At 36.7% G+C, this 23,958-nt stretch overlaps 1 protein-coding gene across 5 annotated transcripts in view; it reads right to left on the reverse strand.

Annotated features, from left to right (window-relative positions):
- Nucleotides 1–23,958, reverse strand: part of LOC100854034 (uncharacterized) — a 60,112-nt gene that overhangs the window by 11,469 nt on the left and 24,685 nt on the right. For all 5 annotated transcript variants that reach the window (XR_009466278.1, XR_009466273.1, XM_003631261.4 and 2 more), the window contains exons 5-7: nucleotides 21,558–22,902; nucleotides 18,508–18,602; nucleotides 11,428–11,569 (exon numbers count right to left, since the gene is read on the reverse strand). Coding sequence is in view for 3 of the 5 variants with exons in the window: in XM_003631261.4 (XP_003631309.2) it covers nucleotides 11,428–11,569; nucleotides 18,508–18,602; nucleotides 21,558–22,902 (1,582 nt within the window). In the remaining 2 variants the exon portion in view is untranslated. The remainder of the gene's footprint in view (nucleotides 1–11,427; nucleotides 11,570–18,507; nucleotides 18,603–21,557; nucleotides 22,903–23,958) is intronic.

Consider the following 23,958-nt stretch of genomic DNA (forward strand, 5'->3'; position numbering starts at 1 on the left):
TTTGCTCACCTCCTCCATATCTCGTCCACTCAGACTTTGCCATCTGATAACACTTCCGATTCTTCTGTGTTAGTTTCTCAAACTACCTCTCGAGGAGGACGCAGTGGTACCCGAGGTAGAGGCCAACGTCCTCATTGCACCTATTGCAATAAACTTGGCCACACTCGCAATCGTTGCTATCAGTTACATGGACGGCCTCCTCGCACTGCCCATATGGCCCAGTCCTCTGATTCTCCGCTACCTCAGCCTCCGAGCTCCTCCGCATCTCAGACATCTCAGGCTTCTATTGCCTCTGTTGCCCAGCCTGGTAATGCCTCTGCCTACCTTACCCACACATCTTCTCTTGGACCCTGGATTCTAGATTCTGGAGCTTCTGATCACCTATCTGGTAATAAGGATCTTTTCTCCTCTATTACTACTACCTCTGCTTTACCTACTGTTACCTTAGCTAATGGTTCTCAAACTGTGGCTAAAGGTATTGGTTTGGCCCTTCCTCTGCCTTCTCTACCTCTTACTTCTGTCCTTTATACTCCTAAATGTCCTTTTAATCTTATTTCCATCAGCAAACTCACTCGTACTCTTAATTGCTCTATTACCTTTTCTGATAAATTTGTGACCTTGCAGGACCGAAGTACGGGGAAGACGATTGGCATAGGACGTGAGTCTCAAGGCCTCTATCACCTCACCTCGGATTCATCTGCTGCAGTTTGCATTTCCACTGATGCTCCTCTCCTCATTCACAATCGTTTGGGTCATCCTAGTCTCTCCAAGTTCCAGAAGATGGTCCCTCGTTTTTCCACTTTGTCGTCGCTTTCGTGTGAGTCATGTCAGCTTGGGAAACATACTCGTGTCTCGTTCCCAAAGCGTTTGAATAATCGGGCAAAGTCTCCTTTTGAGCTTGTCCACACTGATGTTTGAGGTCCTTGTCGGACTGCGTCTACTTTAGGATTTCAGTATTTTGTCACTTTCATTGATGACTATTCTCGATGTACTTGGTTATTTTTAATGAAAAATCGAGCTGAGTTATTCTCTATTTTCCAGAAATTTTATGCTGAAATCCAAACCCAGTTCAATATTTCTATTCGTGTGTTACGCAATGACAATGCCAGGGAATATTTTTCAGCCCCATTTACTTCGTTTATGTCTCATCATGGGATTCTTCATCAGTCTTCTTGTGCTCATACTCCTCAACAAAATGGGGTAGCTGAACGCAAGAATCGACATCTTGTTGAGACAGCTCGTACTATCCTCCTCCATAGTAATGTTCCTTTTCGTTTTTGGGGGGACGTTGTTCTTACCGCTTGTTATTTGATTAATCGTATGCCCTCCTCTGTCTTACACGATCAGATTCCTCACTCCCTTCTCTTCCCTGACCAACCACTTTATTTCCTTCCTCCTCGTGTCTTTGGTTGTACTTGCTTTGTTCATATTCTCACTCCTGGACAGGACAAGCTTTCTGCAAAAGCCATGAAGTGCCTCTTCTTGGGATATTCCAGACTTCAGAAGGGTTATCGTTGTTATTCCCTTGAGACTCATCGATACTTTATCTCCGCTGATGTCACCTTCTTTGAGGACTCACCATTCTTTTCCACCACTTCTGAGTCTCTTCCTGTTTCTGAAGTCTTGCCCCTTCCTATTGTCTCCCCAGCTGATGTCGTGCCTCCTCGACCACTTCAGGTTTATCATCGTCGCCCTCGTGTCGCTGCTCCTCTCCCTTTTGTTGAGGCACCTGCTGACTCACTTCCTACCCCTTCGACTTCTCCTGCCCCGGCTCTGTCTTCTCCTGATGATTTACCCATTGCTATTCGGAAAGGTACTCGCTCTACTCGTAATCCTCATCCTATTTACAATTTTTTGAGTTATCATCGATTATCTTCACCTTATTCTGCTTTTGTTTCTGCTATATCCTCTGTTTCTCTTCCAAAGAGCACCCATGAAGCTCTTTCCCATCCAGGCTGGCGACAGGCAATGGTGGATGAAATGGCTGCTCTGCACTCTAATGGCACTTGGGATCTTGTTGTTTTACCCTCTGGTAAATCTACAGTTGGTTGTCATTGGGTCTACGCAGTTAAGGTTAGTCCTGATGGTCAGGTTGATCGCCTTAAGGCCCGCTTAGTTGCTAAAGGCTATACTCAGGTTTATGGTTCTGATTATGGTGACACATTCTCCCCTGTTGCCAAGATTGCTTCTGTCCGTCTGCTTCTCTCCATGGCTGCTATGTGTTATTGGCCTCTTTATCAGTTGGATATTAAAAATGTCTTCCTTCATGGTGATCTTGTCGAGGAAGTTTATATGGAGCAACCTCCTGGTTTTGTTGCTCAGGGGGAGTCTAGTTTAGTGTGCAAGTTACGTTGTTCTCTATATGGCTTGAAACAATCTCCTCGAGCATGGTTTGACCGTTTTAGCTCTGTTGTTCAAGAGTTTGGCATGCTTCGCAGTACAGCAGACCATTCAGTTTTCTATCATCATAACTCTTTGGGGCAGTGTATTTATCTGGTTGTTTATGTGGACGACATCGTCATTACAGGTAGTGATCAGGATGGTATTCGGAAACTAAAGCAACATCTTTTTACCCACTTTCAGACTAAAGACTTGGGGAAACTCAAGTATTTCTTGGGAATTGAGATAGCTCAATCCAGTTCCGGTGTGGTCCTTTCCCAAAGGAAGTATGCTTTAGACATCCTGGAAGAAACCGGTATGTTAGACTGTAAACCGGTAGACACACCTATGGATCCGAATGTCAAACTTGTACCAGGACAGGGGGAGCCTTTAGGAGACCTTGGGAGATATCGACGACTCGTAGGTAAATTGAACTACCTCACCATTACTCGTCCAGACATTTCTTTTCCTGTGAGTGTTGTTAGTCAATTCCTACAGTCACCATGTGATAGTTATTGGGATGTTGTAATCCGCATTCTTCGATATATCAAAAGCACATCAGGCCAAGGTGTGTTGTACGAAAACAAAGGTCATACTCAAGTTGTTGGTTACACAGATGCAGATTGGGCTGGCTCACCCACAGATAGACGTTCCACTTCAGGGTACTGTGTTTTTATTGGAGGTAATCTAATATCATGGAAGAGTAAGAAGCAAGATGTAGTGGCCAGATCTAGCGCTGAAGCCGAGTATCGAGCTATGGCTCTGGCAACATGTGAACTCATATGGTTGAGACATCTTCTTCAAGAGTTGAGATTTGGAAAGGATGAACAGATGAAACTCATCTATGATAACCAGGCCGCATTATATATTGCATCCAATCCAGTCTTTCATGAAAGGACTAAGCATATTGAAGTTGACTGTCACTTCATTAGAGAGAAGATCGCATCAGGATGGGTTGCTACAAGTTTTGTTAATTCAAATGATCAACTAGCAGACATCTTCACTAAATCTCTCAGAGGTCCTAGGATTAAATACATTTGTAACAAGCTTGGTGCATATGACATATATGCTCCAGCTTGAAGGGGAGTGTTGAATATAATGTATATATAGTGTACAGTCTTTCCTTTTTTAATATAAGTTACATGTATGGTAGTTAGTTCTCTTAGGCTTGTATATATATATATATACTTCTCAATTGTAAGTAGTTAATCACATGAATGAGAATTAAGGTATTTCTTCTTTTTCTCTCTCTCAACATTAAGAAAAGACCTTTTGAGTCTTTAATCTGATGTCTCCATCTTCAAAACACTCTTCAATTTCTTTCCTTCCAAATAGTCTAAAAAATACATAAAGGAGTGGCTCGCCAAGCCTTTCACCTTGTACGCACAAAGGAACCATGCCATCCTAGCCTTATCATAATGAAGAAGAATGTGATCAATGGACTCAATCTCCTCTTTGCACAGAACACACCAGTTGACTAACGACCAACCACTTTTATGGAGCTGGTCCAAATTCAATGTCTTACCCCAACAAGCTTCCCAATTGAAAAAGATCACTTTAGAAGGAATCCAAGAGTTCTAAATAATCCCTAAAGAAAAGGGATGACACAATCTAGTTCCAAAAGAGAGTAAAGGGGGAAAAGAGTCCCCTTGTCTCAACCCCCTAGAGTTTCAGAAAAAAAAACCCGTGGGAGAACCATTAACCTAAACAAACAAACTGGCCATAAAAATGCACCACTTAATCCACTCTAGCCATTTTTGCCTGAACCCCATTTTGCCCATAATCGCTATAAAAAAACCTCAACTGACATGGTCATAAGTCTTTTCAATATCAAGTTTACACAACAATCCCCAGTTCTTATTCCTCAACATTGAATCAATAGCCTCATTTGATATTAGCACCACATCAAGAATTTGTCTTCCCTCCTTTAGACGTTATTTGTATACTTCCTATGTACTTTGTGGCATCCTTGGGGTGTTTTTTATTTTTTAATGAATATGATTTTTATTTATCAAAAAAAAAAAAAAATTTGTCTTCCCTCCACAAAAGCATTCTCATGCTTGGAGACCACCCTTCCTTACTATCATAATTAGGACCTTCTTATGTACTCTCCTTTATCTTTTAATGATCAATAACTCAAGAGCATAGCACTCTATCAAACTATTGTAATGCATGTATGATCATCTTATACTTGTAGTAGCTTGATGTAGTAAGCATACAAAAGAACCTAGCAACTCTAATGACACAAAAATCAACTTATTGCATAACTGATCAGGTCACCCAAATAGATGTTTGGAAATAAAAGCGGGTAGTGTTAGAAGATTAGGCTAAGAAATTAGCAATTAATTTTTCACCATATATAATTAATCTCCTACCATATTTTTCCCTTTCTTCTAAAAGTTGACCCATGATTTTTATACCAAGAATTTGGGTAAATTCCATATAGGAACTTTGCAATCAGATTGTTTGATTTCAAGGATCCTTTTTTGATAGGTAACCTAATTTAAGGGATCTTGCCGATCCTTCTTCTGTATATATATTGTAAAACAAAATGTAATGAAATGTATGGGAGATTATTTTTCATCATGGCATCTAAGTAGGAAGTTTGACACTACCAAGATCCATAGAGCCTTCATTGTTTAGTCACATACAACTTTCATTGTTGTAACTTGTTCGCTTTTTTTTATTTTTTTATATTTTTTATTTTAACCCACCTTTATTGTTGATTACTTAGTTCCCATTATAATTCCCTCGAGGTTATCTCTTGTTTGCTCTAAAAAACCAAAAACCTTGTCATTTCCCCAAAATGTCTAAAACTAGAGAAAATACACCATCCTCTCAAACAACCCTACCCTTCGATGCCTCCTCTACATTCCAAACCTTACCACCTTTATCTACCATTCATAATGACAGCCCTACACTCCAAATCACCACTCAAAAACTCAATGACTAGAATTTCCTACAATGGTCTCAATCAGCCAAACTTTTTATTAAAAGTAAAAAAGAAGATGTGCTATATCACAGGTGCCAAATCAGAACCTGACTCCACTGATCCAAGATATGAATTGTGGGATGAGGAAACTTTAATGGTCATGCCTTGGCTACTACACTCGATGCAGCTGGAGATTAGCCAAACATAATTGTTTCTCTCCACCACTAAATAGATTTGGGATGTCATCAATCAAACTTATTCCAAGATTGGAATAATGACACAAGTATATGAGTTGAAGTGTCAAATCCATGCTACTAAGCAAAGAAGTTGGTCCGTGACTAAATATTACAATAAACTACGAAGTCTATTGTTGGAATAAAGCATTACCAGAACACAGAAATGGTAATCACTGAGGACACTACTAAGTTGAAGAAGATAATGGAGCAAGAGAGAGCATTTGAATTCTTAACTGGTCTTAATCCTGAATTAGACTAAGAGTACAAATATTGGGGAAAGAACCTTATCCATCCATCTAGGAGGTTTATGCCAATGTGATTGGAGACAAAAGTCATCGAGTTGTGATGCTTGGAGGCTATACTCCAGAAATTTCAGTACTAACTAGTGCTGGAAATTTCAGGCCAATGGGATCCAGGAGAAGAAAGAAAATCAGATGATAAAAATTCACTTTGATGTAATTATTGTCACAAACCAAGACATACATGTGAATCTGGCCAAAAACTCAATGGCAAGCCTTAGTTAGGAGGTAAAGGGGGGAGCAATAGAGAAGAAAAACCCACCATAACATTTGGACAGGCGCATCAAGCTGCCACTATTGATGTCTCTTGAAAATATCCTTGCCACTAAACAATAAACTATTTTACTAAGCAAGGAGCATTATGAAAAGCTGAAAACACTTCTCAATCAGCTTGACACACATGTCAAAATTCCCACTACAAATACTACCTCATTTTCTTTCCTCCAAACAGGTGATATTGAAGCTTTAAGTGCCTCCAAGGATTATTTATCGAACATTTGGATCATTAATCCTGGTGCTACAAACCATACTGGTGCTACTGCTACTGACCATATGACAAGCCACTCCAATTTTTTTCTAGTTATACAATACTTTCAGCTAAGCCAAAAGTAAAGGTTGTTGATGGTACTTCGTCTTCCACAATTGGTCAAGGCATAGCCTCCATCACTCCTTCTCTGACCTTGCAAAGTGTGTTCATGTTTCAAACTCGTGTTGTAATCTCTTGTTTGTCAATAAAATCACTAAAGACTTGAATTGTTTTGTAACATTTCCCCTTCCCATTGCATTTCTTAGGACCAGGTAATGAGGATGATTGGGTATGGTGAGAGGAAAGGTGGACTTTACTACCTCAATACACATTGGAAGATTGGTGATTCTATCCCACAAGCTCTTATTACCACCAACCAAGGTTTGAAATATTGGTAAATACGGATATATCGGTACTTAGATTTTACGAATATATCAAAAATATCATAGAAATATCAGTGGATATTTTAACAAAAATATCAGTAAGACAAAAATTATTTAAAATTCATGGAAATATTTGGAGAAACTCCAAAAAATGATAAAATAAATAAAAAATACACATGTTAAAGTTATTTTTAAGTGTAATTGACATAGGTATGATTAAAGAGAAAAATATCAATAAGAAAGGATATATCGGTATTAATAATTTATTATTTATCTAATCAAATTAATTTTAATTTATAAAATATTTGAACTTAATTATTATTTTTTTATATTTTAGTATTTTTTTTAATAAATTTATATTTTTAATATTTTAAAATAAAAACAGTCAAAATTAAATAAAATTAAAAGGATAAATATAAAAAATTTAAAAGCGAAGTGAGTAATTTTTTAAAATAGGATTAATGATATAATGATAATACATTTAATATTAAAACTATAATTTTTTTAATTCAAATGCATTCAATAATGTAAAATAAATGATGATGCATATATGAATTTTTAATATTTATATTTTTTATATTTAATTATCATATAAATGATATTAAAATATACTTGTTAAGAAAATTATAATGGTAGTTTTTATATATTTATTAATTAATTAAATAAAATTTAAAATAACATAATTAGAATTAATTTATTTATTTTTTAATAATGAACTTTAACATATTTATTATGTATATATATTAACAAAAGAGAAGATGGCCCAATGGTAACTAAGCTTGAACCAAGGTCTTTTGGCCTAGGTTCAAATCCCTACAATAGCATGGGCTAAAAAAATTTCAGCTTTGTGGCAGGGGGTTGGGCGCTGCAAGCAAAAAATTGAAATGGAGGGCACTGCAGGCAAAAATTGACGCATTGACTGGAGGTGGTTGTTTGACTTCCTGAAATATCGGGAAATTTCCCAAAAAATCAGCAGAAATGCCTATAAACGCTGATATTTCGACGAAATTCCAGAAAAATCAGTTGACCAATAATCGGTATGGAATGTCGTGTCGGCCTTGTTTGATAAGCGAAATTTTGTCGATATTTCGAAGAAAAATCGCGACATTTCGAAGAAAAATCGCAACATTTCAAACCTTGCCACCAACAATCCCTCAAAAGTTGAACAAATATGGGTATGACACAAATAGTTGGAACACCTACCTTTCTTCCTTTTGGAAAATATGTTTCTCACATTGTTCGACAAAACTAAATCCCATGATTTTCATTGTGAGGCTTGTGAGCTTGCAAAACACCATCCTGTACCCTTTCTAATAAGAAAAAAAAAAAAGGAAACGTCTCCTTTTAGTTTAATGCATACAGATGTTTGGGGATCCTCTAAAATTCCAAACATTTTAAGTTCTAGATGATTTGTTACATTCATTGATGGTTGTTCTTATACCACTTGGGTTTATCTCCTAAAATCCAAACCAGAAGTTAATTTTATTTTCCCAGTGTTCCACAAATTGGTTTGCACCCAATTTGGTACTGAAATTCATACCTTTAAGGTTAGATAATAAAAGGAAATACTTCAACCATAATCTTATCACCTATCTCCAAAATGAAGGTATTGTGCATCAATTTTCATGTGTAGATACCCTACAACAAAATGGGGTAGTGTAGAGGAAAAACAAACATCTCTTAGAGGCTTTTAAGTCTTTAATTTTTCAAATGAATGTCCTAAAATCATATTAGGGGGAAGTCGTTTTGACTACTACATTTTTAATAAATCGAATGTCTTCTTGAGTCTTAGACTTTAAATCCCTAGTTGATGTACTTTCAAAGTCTTTTCCTAACTTTAAGGATATTGGAACACTTCCTCCAAAAATATTAGGGTGTGTATCTTTCATTCGCATTTCCAAATAATCTATAGATAAACTTGACCTAAGAGCTCTTAGGTGTGTCTTTCTTGGATATTCTCCCAATCAAAAGTGATGAAAGTGCCATCATCCACCCACAAAAAGGCCATATATCACCATGGATGCTACCTTCTTTGAGTGTCAACCATTTCACACACACTTATCTTCAGGGGGAGGTTGGAGAAATTGAAGATAAGCTATCAGAAATTTTTCCTAGGAATGGTGAGAATGCCAGGGGTGTCCTTCAACCGGTTAATGTGCCAAATGTCTCTACCTCAGACACTCAATTTCCTCTACTGTCCAAGATGTTTCAACCCCAGAATTCTAGATTCTGCACCAATACTCCCTATTATTTCAAATGTTCCAACCTTGGAGTCCTCTAATGAATCAGCTAGTGAACGTTAGAAATTCCAGCAGACTTTTAATGAAGAGCTAATTGTAGAAGATTTGCCCACTGAAATTCCAACCACTGAACTTGAGAATCAGCTCAAGGAAAGGTAATATATGTTCCCAGCAAACAGCTCCGAACTAAAAGTGTATTCGAGGAAGGGAAAATCTATAGCATCCTTTCATATCCCATTATCCAACCTTGAACTAGGTAATGAAAATACTCATTCTAGTGTGTATAATGCTTTGTATTGGCTCATTGCATTGAGGAAAGGCACTAGAAAATGCAACCAGCATCCTATTTCAAATTTCACCTCATTAAATCGTTCATCATCTACATACCAAGCCTTTAGTACCCAAATGTCTTTTGTTGAAATTCCAAACACAGTCCAAGGGGCACTTAGAGGATGAGAATTGGAGGAAAGCACTTAATGAGGAGATGCAAGCCTTACAAAAAAAGGAGACATGAGGTATAGTTGAGCTTCCCAAAGGGAAGAAAATAGTAGATTGTAAGTGGATTTTCACAATTAAATTACAAGGCTGATGGGACAGTAAAAAGGTATAAGGCTAGATTGGTAGTCAAGGGATTCACACAAACTTAAGGTATTTGACTACTAAGAGACCTTTGTACCAGTGGCATAAATGAACACTATTCATGTTCTATTGTCTTTAGTTACTAATCTTGATTGGCCCTTATAGCAATTTAATGTGAAAAATATTTTCTTACATGGCAACTTAGAAGGAGAGGTACACATGGACACTCCACTTGGGTTTGGTGACAAGGTTTGGAGGAACAAAATTTGCAAACTTAAGAAGTCTCTTTATGGACTTTAACAGTATCCAAGAGCATGGTTTGCAAGATCTACAAAATCAATGCTAAAAATGTACTACCATCAAAGCCAAGGGGACTAGACATTGTTTATCAAACATGACTCATCTAGTAAGTTGACTGCCTTGATAGTTTATGTGAATGACATTATTGTTACTAGAAATGATGAGGGGGAAACTCAAAGACTAAAAATTGATTTGTCTAATCAACTAAAATATTTCCTCGGGATTGAAGTGGCACATTCAAAAAGGGGAATATCTATTTTCCAACAAAAATATATCCTCAATTTGCTAAAGGAGACAAGGATTTATCAAAAATAAAAAATAAAAAAAATTCTAAAGGAGACAGGGATGCTTAGATGCAAACCAATAGAGACTCTAATTGAGCAAAATCATAAATTATGAGGAAAATAGAAGATGATATGGTAGACCACGACCTCTATCAAAGATTGGTGGGGAAATTAATTCATTTATCTCCCACCCGACCAAACATTGCATATGTTGTAGGTGTTGTAAGCCAATTCATGCATTCACCACATGAATCTCACATGGAGACAATATACAAAATCCTATGTTACTTAAAGTCTACACCATGCAAGGGAATCTTATTTCGGAAGACAAGAAACATGGAATTGGAACAGTGATACTAATTAGATTGGATCAATAGTTGATAGAAGGTCAATTACTGGATATTGTACATTATTGGGAGACAATCTAGTTACTTGAAGTAAAAAACAATCAGTGGAGGCTAGATCTAGCGTAGAAGTTGAGTTTACGGCCATGGCTCAAGGGATTTGTGAACTACTCTGGATAAAGATCATTCTTACTGACCTTGACATCACTTTGAAAGGACCCATAAAGCTATATTGTGATAACTAACCTACTATAAATATAGGCCATAACCTCATTCATCACGATCGAACCAAGCATGTGAAGATAGATTGATGTTTCATCAAAGAAAAGCTTGATCGTGGGCTAATTTGCACTTTGTATGTCCCCTCTTCTAAACAGTTCACAAATATGCTAACAAAGGGCCTACCCAATTCAATTTTTTATGCAATCTTAGACAAGCTAGGAATACAAAATATCTTTGCATCAACTTGAGGAGTGTTAGAATATTAGGCCAAGAAATCAACAATTGATTTTCCTCCATATATATTAGATTTCTCCTACCATATTTTTTCCTTTCTTGTAAAAGCCGACACATGATTTCTATACCAAGAATCTAGGTAAATTCTATATTAAAACCTTTTGCAAATTCCCTGTAGACCCTTGCAATCAGATTGTTTGATTTCAAGGATCCCTTTTTGATAGGTAGCCTAATTAAAGGGATCTTGTTAGTCCTTCTTTTGTATATATATTGTAAAAAAAATGTAATGAAATATACAGGAGATTATTTTTCATCAAGTAGAAACAAAGTTTGGCCCAATAGATGTTTGAAAATAGGAGGTAATAACAAAGTATTAGTATTGCACTACTTTAAATAATGAATAATGAAAGTTAAAAACTCAAAAAGATGCAAGTGCTTATAATAAATTCACTGGTTGAGGAAAAAATACCATTATCTCCCATGAGATGATGAGAATTACTTCCATGACCAGCTATAAACTTGATAACATCAGTTACAGCCATATCCCCTTCATACGATAGAGCATTCTTTGTTTCAGCAGGAAATAAAACCAGAGCCGGATATATTTCTCTCTGCATGATCAAAATACCAAAAGAATACAACATAAATGCCCCACACAACACTTGGATAGAAGAATTTTTTTGCACAGCAATGGTAACTGGAAAGTGGCATGAGAGCTTGTTAATAACTGAAGTCCATATATAGATATACAAATAATAGAAAATAAAGTAAAATAAAGACCACTTGTATATAGGTTGTTGAATGCTGGGCACAAGCCTCTATCAGACTATTGGAGGAAAAGATGCTAGTACTACAGAGTTTTAATATTTCTGCAGCATCCAGAGGCAGAATCTTTAACTGCTAAAATGAATGGCTCCACTGCTATGCATAGAGTGGCCTTTCTGGTTTTGACTTACTATTTTTTTTTTGATAAGTAAAAGGATATGCATTAATAGAGAGGCGAAGCGCCACAAAGCATACATGGAGTATACAAGGCGGCTAGGGCCTCAAAAAACAAAGACAAAAAGAATCACTTCCCCTTAAGTGGATGCTACCCACTCCAGGAAGCCTATAAGGGAGAAAGCCTCCTCACGTAAATACAATTTGGCCCAACTCCACAAATTACAAACAAAAAAATTCTTTAACTTCTGAATATTCAACACACCCCCCCTAAAGGCTAATCTGTTCCTCTCTTTCCAAACCGTCCAAAAAATACACAACGGAATAGAGTCCCAAATCTTTTTCCTTTTCTTCCCCACAAACGAGCCCCTCCAGCTAATTAAGACCTCCTTTACAGTTTCTGGAAAGACCCATTTAACATCTACTAACCCAAGGACAATATCCCACAAAGCTCTAACCACTATACAATGTATAAGGATATGATTTATATTTTCTTCTTCACACCCACACAAAAAACAACAATTCGGAAGTTGCACCCCTCTTCTTTGAAATCTATCCAAAGTAAGCAACTTCCCCCACGTCGCCTCCCACGCAAAGAAGGCGACTTTAGTTGGCACCTTAGCCACCCAAATACTTCTTGAAGGAAATCTTGTATCATTAGAATTGGTCAACAAGCTATAAGTTTCCTTGACCCTGAACTTACCATTTCTTCCTTGCCTCCAAAAGACTGAATCTTCCTCCAAAGAAAGCCTATGACCCCTCAGCATATGGAGTAAATCCCCAACCATATCTAGCTCCCAATCATTGAAGTCCCTCAAAAAATTTGGGTTCCAACCTCCTTGACCAGAATTTTGGTCCCACATTTCCTCAATCGTTGAGCTCCTTTGGACAGCCATACCGAAAAGGTGAGGAAAACAATGGGACAGCGTTGTATCAGTACACCAAATATCTGTCCAAAATCTGATCTTGTTGCCCTTCCCAACTCGGAATATCATGTTATCCCAGCACCAATCTGATTCTTTCCAAATCTCCTTCCAAACCCCTACTCCAACCGCCCCATTATCCTTCTTTGGCCTCCATCCAAGACTGTCTTGCCCATACTTCACCTTAATCACTTGTTTCCAATGATTCTCTTTGTCACAAGCATACCTCCATATCCACTTGCCAAGTAAAGCTTTGTTCAACATGACTAGCTTCCTAAGGCCTAGCCCACCCTTTTCCTTGTCTGTACAAACCACCTCCCATTTAACTAGATGAAATTTCCCCTCCATATTTCCCCCTCCCCACAGGAAGTCCTTTTGCACTTTCTCTAGCCTTCTAGCAACAATCTTGGGCATTCTGAAGATAGACATTTGATAGATTGGCATGCTAGCCAAAGTACTTTTAATTAAAGTGATTCTTCCCCCTTTAGAGATATATTGTCGTTTCCAAAGCGCGAGTCTCCTCCTTGCTCTCTCTTCCACCCCATCCCACATATAAGGAGCTCTATTAGGAGCCCCTAGGGGAAGACCCAAGTACTGAGAGGGTAAGGACCCCACCCTACAGCCTAGCTCAACAGCCAACTCTTCAATCTCCACCACCTCTCCAACTGGAATTATTTCACTTTTGGCTAAGTTAATCCTTAGACCTGAAGCTGCTTCAAACCAGAGTAAAATCCAACTTAAATGAGTTAGATGCTCCTTACTAGCCTCACAAAATACAATTGTGTCATCAGCAAAAAACAAATGGGAGATGTTCAAAGGGGATCTACTGCCACCCCCAATGTTACACCCTGATAAAAATCCCCCCTCCACGGCTCTCCTAATAAGAACATCTAGCACTTCCATTCCCATAACAAAAAGATAAGGAGATAAGGGATCTCCTTGTCTAAGGCCCTTAGTGCTAGGGAAAAAGCCAACTGGCACCCCATTAACCAACACTAAGAAATTGGCTGAGGATAAGCAACTCCACATCCACCCCAACTACTTAGACCCAAAGCCCATCTTTTGCAGAACCTTCAACAAAAACTTCCAATTGATGCTGTCATAAGCTTTTTCTATGTCCAATTTGCAAATAAGGCCCTTTTCTTTTCGTTTCTGCCACGAGTCTATCACTTCATTTGCAATTAAGGAAGTGTCAAGAATTTGTCTTCCCCTCACAAAGGCATTCTGAGAAGTGGAAACCACCTTTCCAACCACTTTCTTCAGTCTGTTAGCTAGCACTTTAGCCAATAGCTTGTAGAGCCCCCCCAGAAGACTAATAGGTCTAAAATCTCCAAGATCCCTAGCCCTGCTTTTCTTGGGAATCAAAACCAGAAAAGTATTGTTGAGGCTCTTGAGGAAGGAGCTATGCTCGTGGAATTCCTTGAACATTTAACACAATCCACAAACAAAACTTGAAAATGACATGAGAAGGTAAAAGGTTTAGAAACAAAGAAACTTCTATGAAGGAGGAATTTCAAATAAAAAACTTCCTAAATTCTAAATGAAATTTAAATACCAACCACTAAAAAACTGAAAAGTTACCTAAATACCTTTGATAGAGTAATTTAGAATTTCTTTATTTCCTTTCATTCCTTTCTTAAGTAGATCTTAAATATTCATCCCCTTCAATTTTAAGTTCAATCATATTTGTTTCATAACACAATAATGACTAAACCTATACATGACCGATTTAACTATTAGATCATGTTAACATAATTATGATTCAATCTATATATAACCTTTTTAACCTATAATTTTTTATTGGGAAAAAAAAGGAAAAAAGAAAGGCCTAGACCACAAGAATGAGGACTTCAAAAATAACTCTTCAAGTCATAGCTCTTTCAAAATCCTCCTATTGCATCCTTGCAATGCCAAAAAATAAGGCAATGTAATACCCACAAAGATCCAATCACCTCATTAATGGAGGATTTGTGATTTGCATATTCCTCACCCTGATGACACAAATACCATCAATTCAACATAGCGCTTTCCCTCCTTATTAGCAGATCTATGGTGAGAATCTATTTTCTAAATAGTTTTTCCATGCTTTTTGTAAAAGTAACTGTCCTATTGCGTTTCCTTGAGCTAATTTTATTTAAGGAGCTAAAGCTCCTCCTACAATTAAAGCTTCTGCATAGCTAATTGCCTGTGAAAAGATTAATGCTAACAATTGTTATAAAAGGAGGCTTATTCCCTACACCAAAATTCAAGCCGAGATTTTGTTCTCAGCATATTCCCCATGAAGATACTAGTTAAGGAATGGAAGACATCCAACCTTTCCAAATTGCTTACCAAATGTCATAGCCTATCAAATCCCTACCTTCCCTTGAGCAACAACCCCCTCCTAACTCCCAAAATTCTCCTTGATAAAGAATCTGCACATGACTTATGCAGCTAATGGAGGATATATATTAACCAGTAAACTATGTAGCATCACTATACAGAAATTAATCAGTACTATGTTTGGCTGAAAACCAAATATTGCATCAAAGACCAAGCATGAAGGACTGATAACATGATAGCACACTAACACTTCATAAAGTATAAGGTACTTCAAAGAGGGGTGGGGGGGAGAGGTGGCAAAAAGGATAGATGACATGTAGCAAACTCACTTACAAAAAGGTCTGGTGATATAAAGTTTGAATTTCAGAACTATTTTGATATGGCTCATAAAGTTAAATTAAAGGGCTATGTTAGTATTCAAGGTCAACACTCATTGTTATCAGTGTAAACTAAAACTCCCTCACACCTCCCTAAATCTTTCTCCACTTATATGTATTCTTGAACAGGATGGACCTCAAGTGAGTATTTAGAATATGCAACTGGAATTTAGACGTACTGCTGTGGCAAAGCTAGCTAACAGTAAGTTAGATAGGCTCAAAGACCTTATATATATAATTCTCTCTTTCTTCTGATTACCCCTCCCATTCTAGATTTTTCTTGGAATGAAAACATCGTTAGAAGCATTAACAAGGCTAACAGACAGTCAAGGCAATGTCCAAACAGGTTCAATACAACAAAGACTCTCTTCATCTCTCCCATTGCACCCCCTTGATCTTTGTTGACCTTTTTATGAGAGTTTGTTTGGTCCATTCCATCCAAGAACGAATATAAGTGGAGAAAACTTTAGAGAGTTGGGCCTATCTAACTCACTGTTAGCTAGCTTTGCCACAACAGTACCTCTAAATTCTGGGTGCATATTCTAAATTCTCACTTGAGGTCCATCATGTCCAAGAATCTATACAAGTGGAGAAAGATTTAGGAAGGAGTGAGGGAGTTCTAGTTATCACTGATAATAATGAGTGTTGACCTTGAATACTAACATAGCCCTTTAATTTAGCCTTATAAGTCATATCAAGGTAGTTCTAGAATCCAAACTTCATATCACAAGACCCTTATATATATAATTCTCTCTTTCTTCTGATTACCCCTCCAATTCTATATTTTTTCTAGGAATGAAAACATCATGAGATTTTAATATGCAGCAGTTAGAAGCATGAACAAGGCTAACAGACAGTCAAGGTAATGTCCAAACACATTCGATTTCCTCTCCCATTGCACCCCCTTTTCTTATTATCAACATTACCCCTTTCACAACATGCCTGTGAATTTTTCTAATTTTTAAGTATAAACGTAAAATGAATGTGTTGTGTCCTTTCCATGTGTCAATTCCCTTTTCTTTTTTCAAGTTTTCCATGTTGGCCTGTCCTTGTTGTGGTGTATCTTATATCTCTGTTCGATGTCCATGTCAAATTATGTATTGCACTACAAATCTGAGTAACTAATAAGTAATGAAATTCCTAATTTTTGATAACTAGTAGTTTCTCTCTGCTCGAGTCCTTACCCTATTGCACTACATGCTAGGCAAGAAGCTTTGTGGTATCCTATTGCATTTTTTATTTCTTTTTTATTAGAAATATACTGATTCACTAATATGATTGTTTAAGTACAAATGACTGAAGAGAAGTGCTTCCAAAAAGATAACTAATCGAACAAAGAAAGAAAGTGAACTTCTCAAGTAGGAACAATAGGATAACATTACATCTCAAGAATATAACACGACCTTGTACAAGTTAGAGCAATTCTACACTCCTTAAGGAGTTAAGAAATCCTCTAGAAGAGAAGCCTGAAGCTAGGCCCCTTGTTTTGCTAAATGATAGACAACACGATTTGCTAAACGAGGAGACCAACAGAGGAGCAACCCAAATTGCTAGCAACATCTAGAATTTGACAAAGCCACCCATCATATTTCCAAGTGCAATAGTAGAATCCAAATTTTTAACAATATTTTATTCAATCAATATGCCATCCTGTTTTACTCTTCTTTATAAGGGAGGTTTCTTGTCTGCTACTAGCAGAAAATATTAAGTTGTTTCCATATAGAGGTGATTGGATGGTGGATTGTTATCCTAGGCAATTGAAATGCCTAGAGAAATTTTTGGCTTGGCAATGGTTGACCATTGGTGTGGTGGGGCTGACTTTTTTCTTGAGGATGAAGGTTTCTATTAGTAATGGTTGTCAAATTTTGGCTTGGCCATTGGTGTGGTGGGGAGCTTCTATATGAATGTTTCCTGAGGTTATTTAATTTTACAGTCCATAAGAAGACTTGGGTTTTAGATTATTGGGTTGGTGCTTAATGGAATCCAAGGATAAGGAGAAACCTTTTGGATAGGTAGGTGACTTTGGTGGACTCCTTTCTACATTTGCTGAGCACTTATTCTGTTTCTAGCAGCCTGGAAGACAAATTTACAAGGAAGATTGCTAATAGGAACTCTATCACAGTCAGATCATATCATAAGTCCCAGGTATTAGGAGACCTTCACACATTCCCTACTAAGTTGATTAGAAACTCAAGATGCCTTGCAAGTTCCATTCTTCTGTGTGGGAAGTGGCATGGGAGAAGATTTGATTGTTAATCGGCTAATGAGTGGAGGTTGGAGTATGCTTAAGCTGTCTTTGCAATCAAGATTTAGAGTCTGCTGATGACATCCTCATTCATTGTAGTTGATTAGTCCACAGTCCTTGGTGTTCTCCTTGTTTGATGTTTCTTCAATCTTTCCTTGTTCAATTAAAGTTTTTCATCTTAGTTGGTTTGGTGCTTTTGTGGGAGCCAAGGGCAAGTTGATTTGTAAAGTGATCCTCTATTTATTTAGATCCATCGGGAACAGGGTAATGACAGAAGTTTGCTGGTGTGAAGAGATCACGTTTGATAGTGAAGATGTGCTTCTAAACACGTTTTTCATGTGGATAACAGGGGGCATGTGTTAGCTACCTGGCCTTTCTATGAGTTTGATGATAGTATGAGGACATTAACTTGTACTGTTGTAGGTTTCTTTCTTTACCTTAGTGTGCTGCCTGTGTCCTTCATGTATACATATGAATAGAACCCCTTTTATGTTAGGGGCTCATTCTAATATACTTTCCTATTTGCCTAAAAAAATGGTTTGGAGAAAATATTACATAAGCAAGGTCCAAGAAGCAAGAGGAACCAAACAGTGGCTGAGCCAGTTGCAATGCCTAATAGAGCCTGGGTCATGAAAAACCCAGTGCGTGAACCCATGAATCCACAAAAAATCCTAGGAAAACAAAGCAAACAAAGGCATAAATACTATATAAAATAAGCAAAATGTGGATTTGACAAGATGCACCTGATCATTTGATTTTAGAATCAAACTACATTCATTCAATGTGCAATCCATCAGGTAAATCAGTGGGAGCTTCAAAGTAGCATCCTTTGAGTTATCTGTGACATAGGTAACCACTTGTTAGGACATAAAATTTCTAGGAAGTTTTTTCTTCATTCTAACATTTCTTCCATCAATAGTATTAGAGAAAAAAGATTTTCTTGAGTTCAAATATTAAATTAGGAAAAAAAAAATAACAAATCATATTATGTCTAAAATCATGCAGTGTGTACACCAGATCAATCACTACTTCAATAGGAAACCAAAAACTTCATTATTAACAAAAAGGGAGCAAAATAGGGAAGGATAAGCCATCCTTTGAACAATAAATATCCCTGAACACCCTCCATTTAGAGCTTACAACAATATAACAAAACCAACAGAATCCGCACTCATGCAGCCATTAGAAAAGCCTCTGTCAACGCACCTTAAACCTCTAGAGAGATAAAAGAGAAAACCAAGAATAAAACTTCCAAGGTTCACTCTTTCCTTGTGAAGCCCATAGAAGCACCAGTGTTGAATCCCCCTCCACTATAAAGGCTTTCATCATAACAAGGATTTCTACTTCAATAACTAAGTCAAGACCTGCTGATCTAGAGAATATTGCCCTCATGGTTCCCAAAAGAAAGTCTTTCTGTTAGAAAAACACAAGTCTAAAACTCTGTCCATGTTAAAATAAAATTTTCTTAAGCAAAAAAAAACTGTCCCTCAGCATATGTTCAAATGAGACAAGTTAGCTGATTACCATTCTCTTTAATGAATATAATAAATAATAAAAGAGGGAGAAGCCCCATTGGCACAGTCAAAAGTATAAAAACAAAGACTCAAAATAAAGACCTGATGTAGGAGCATTCAAGAAATATGCTAAGACCAAACTACCTTAGTGCTTTAAAATACAATTGTTTTAGCACTAGAAATTCACTTGAATAAGGATTCCAAATATTTAAGTTTTTTATTCTAATTATGATTTCATCATATGGAAAATTACATTAACCTCCTCTGAGGTATGGCAAAATTACATGCAGCAATCCTTTCTTTTCAAATATTATTACACAGACCTTCCCTAACATTCCAGTCGAACACTTTGATCATCAACTGTCAACTGACCTTCCCTAACATTCAAGAAATTCCAAGATTGCTCCTCTTTACATATATTAGTAAGGCTCAACAGTAACATAAAAACCAATAAAAAAGAAAAAACAACCTTAAATATTGCCAAACCCGGTTCGTATTGCAACCCTATCATCTTCATATTCTTATCCCTTATCTTGTTTATAACATTTTATGTTCATTATTTCCGATGGAACAACATTTATCACTTAAGACAAATCTCATCCACAACAACCTCTTCATCCATCTCATTTCTTTCAACTTGACTCATACCATCCTCATCTCCATAATCTCTATCATTTTCATCATTTTCTACAGTTGGATCAAACTAGGATCCCTACTGTCCAATGATATGAGGCATTTATGTAAATTTTATCTTTGAACTTATGAATCATTCTTGTTCGCTTTTAGTGAAAACGAGTGAACATTTTTTGGGAAAAGAAAAACAAAAAAGTGCAAATTTGCATCGGGGATTCAGCTTTTGAAAATAAGGGATTAGGGTTTTTTCCAGTAATTTTTTTTAAAATTTTTATTGTTTTTAAGAAATGATTTATGTTTTCATAATTGTTTCCCCTACTAGACTTTTTGTTTATAATTATCATATTAACAAAAATCATCTTTATTCAAAATTAGCTCATCTTCATCCATTTTTCTTTGTCAATCTTTCTTCTTTTTTGAGATTTTACTCAATTATTCATTCAATAAAAATGGTTATTAAGAATCTCTCTTTCAAATTTTTTTCCAAGAAGGGATTTTACTCCTTTTTTTTTCACTTTTTTCTTATATTTTCTGCTGAGTTAAGAACCCAGCTAAGTTTTAGGGGGGCTCCAATTTTTCTATTGGCACCAGATTTCATGCATCTTAAACCTTTGCAAAGAAAATAAAGGGGAAGAAAGGCAAACAAAAAATATTTTAAGGAGAATCAGTTCATTCAACATAGAAATTGGAGAGAGAGAGAGAGGGGGGGAGGGTGGGAGGGGAGCATTCATGAGGCATGAAGTTCAAATAAACTTAGCACATTAAAGATAATTGTTGTATCATTAGAAACGTATTTAGATATATTTTATGTATTCATATTAAGAGTATTTGATTAGGATTGTTTTCCTATTATATTCAAGTATTCATATGTGTGTGTGCATACATATGTATATATGCATTTACATGTAAGTAAAATAGAAAGTACAAGAAGATGAGAGTGAAGGAAAATGGACATAATTTACAAACAGCTGGAAGATGAGAATTGTGCAGCCTATAGAACCAAATCCATTTATGGCTGAAAGAAGCAGAATATTGCCAGATTTCTCTGCTAAACAATGTACCTTTCCATAGAGTTTCCTTTCTCTCTTTGCATATGTGTCATTTTAACAACAGCATGACAGTCATTTCTATCTATAGCATTTTTGACATTTCAAGATGGAATGAGTAAGTGGGAGACAGAACATTTCAAGAGTGTTCTCTAAAAGATGTTAATAGCTCTTTGAAAATTGGGTTTTCCAGATGGAAGAACTCATTTTGGGGTTGCAAATATAAAAATATCTTCTCTTCTCTCTTTTGGATTTGAATTTTTTATGGATTTTTTATTAATATTTTTCTTTTAATTCTTCTAATAGTGGTCCATGAATTCTGATTTCAATCTGAAGATATAGAGGCCATCAATAAATTACATGCATCAATGCAGCTATCAACCATTGGATTATTATGCATGACATGGCATTGAGAAAGATTCTACAGCTTACAATTACCAGAATGAGATGGATATACCATGATTTAAACAACAGTGAGAAAATATAAAGCAGAAAAAGATGCATTTACTTGGAATGCCAATATAAGCAAGTGAAGGAAAAAGAATTAATAAAAAGAGACAATAAACTTCAGTAATTACTGACAGAAGAAAAAGTACTTACTGCTGCTAAATATCGATTGTCCATTCTCAGATCCACTCTTCAACATGTTCATGTAGCCCTTTATTGCCTGGTATATTTCACGAACAACCAGTTCCATTCTCAGGCAAAATCCACACCAATTGTTGGTGAAAAGGACCAACACATCTTTCTTCCAAGCATGGCCACCATATTGACTGCTAGATTTGTTAAAACCAAGAACCAGCTCCGAGAACGTATGGGTTGTAACTCGAGGGATAAAATCCACCTCATGAAAATCCAGATTAACAAATGGTGGACGTGGGGCCTCCCTAGGGCTTAGAACAACAGAATCAGAGTGTTGATATGGAAGAAGGCTTCCATTACAAAAACCATCAAGAAAAGTAGCCAGTGAAGAATAACTAAACACTGTATTTTCTGGAAAAACATAATGCTGCTGTAAAATAGGATCAATTATTACTGCTGATGGAATCTTTGAACCAGAAGTTAGAGCTCTAAGTAACCTGTAGCCACCATCAGAAAAGAAAAAGGAACCTTTAAAACCCTGAGAGTATTTCTGTTGTTTCCCTAATTGGTCTAACTGTGAAAAACCTTTCTCTTCCACCTTCAAATCTTCAGTTATTGTAAGTTCATGACTTGCAAGAAATTGGGCAGGTTCTATAGATGGTGACTGTGTGCTTGTAACAACATGAGTTGTCCTCTCTTTGCCATGCTCAGAAGAAGGTTCAACAACAGTAGGTTTAGATTCTTCAGCCATGTTCACAGCAGATATGCCTGCAGTATATAGTGACTGATCCTTGTCCAAATCAGCACTATTTTCAACAAGGCCTTCCACAGACAGTTCTGGTGAAACTTGACTAGACTGAGGTTCAGCCTGTGATGTTGATGTATCAGCTATTTGGACATCAAAGTCATCAGATAGAAGTTGGAATCCTACCTCCTTCGCGAGTGAGCTTAATTTTGCCTTTTTCTTATGCTGAAGCAAGTATCCCAAGATCTCATTCAAGGAACTACCTTGTAAATCTGAAGTTATGCTATCCAAACGTTTACCCTTATTTATAACCATGACAGATATCTTATCCTTTGCTTTCATCTCTTGACTTGTTGGAGATACCGATAACTTAGGATGTCCAAATTTACTCCCTGATGCATGATAAACTTGGAGAGAGGGTTTATCAGGCTTATTGTCACTTTGTCCGCCCATTTGAAATGATATCTGATAGTCCAGTGCTAATTCTCTAAAAGCATTCAGAGCTGCCTTACTCTTTCGTCTAATTCTTGATGAATCGGATGATCTATCCACAAAAAGAACAACCGATGGCTCACTCGAAGGTAAAGTAGGCTCAGTATCATGCCCATCATCTTCCATCTACAAGATAGAAAGACAGGTGAGGAATCAAAATACAGAATAAAAAACACACTAATTAATCTAGAGAATAAGAGAGAAGAGGTAGAGGCAAAATGACAAATAAGGAGGCACCTCATGGATCAACAAACATTAGAATCTGTGGATTTCATAATTGGCATATGTCATAGTCATAATTGGCACAAATGGAAGTCATACTTGGCAATCTGTAGCTTATCTATACTGTATTATAAGAAATGAGTGTCATGAAAAGGGATGGCTTGTCGCATGTAGATGATATTTTTTTCTGAAATCATTACCAGCCAAAAACATGTTTTCATGCTGAAAATATTAATCAATTATTATTTTAAAATACCATGGCCCAGCAAGATCATTGTATTTCCTACAACCAAGATAAAATTATTCTAGTGCAGACTGTAGTTCTTGAAAGGATGCACTGTGATCTGCATACAAAGATGCATCAAAAAGCAACATCCAAAACAAGAGAGAACCAGATTAAATTGAATCATTCTAATAAGAGAGACAGGGTATTCACTATATCATTGGAAGTTATTGAAAGATATGGCCCTCTATCTATCATACACTCTGCCATAAATGCATATGCAGGATTTGATCAACTATGGGACAACCATCAGGTTCAGCAGATGTACCTTTTCAAGAAACTTACAGTTATTGAGGCCATAAAAGCAATTAACTATACAACCAGCAAAGTGTCCAGACAGGCAGCTCAGCTGGTTGGAGATGTGTATCATGGTATATAAGATAATCCAAAGACTGCAATCAGAAAAATGTAATTACCTTGGAAATAGACACTTGATGATATTGAGCAAGGTGCAGGATATCAGACAAGCAATACATGCCCACCACAGTCACAAAGATATTGCAACAGTCTAGCCATGCAGTTAACAGATCCACATATGATAAGACGAAGATACATATGATACAAGCCTCATCATTTAACTTGTATGAAGATGGTGTAGTTCAGGTAATGGTCCAGATTTCACAATGAGTTAAACATGTCATACATCTAACAAGATATGGGCATACAGGATTCTGGAA

Source organism: Vitis vinifera, chromosome 1 (genome assembly GCF_030704535.1).
Source record: "Vitis vinifera cultivar Pinot Noir 40024 chromosome 1, ASM3070453v1".
In the NCBI taxonomy this organism is placed as follows: Eukaryota; Viridiplantae; Streptophyta; class Magnoliopsida; order Vitales; family Vitaceae; genus Vitis; species Vitis vinifera.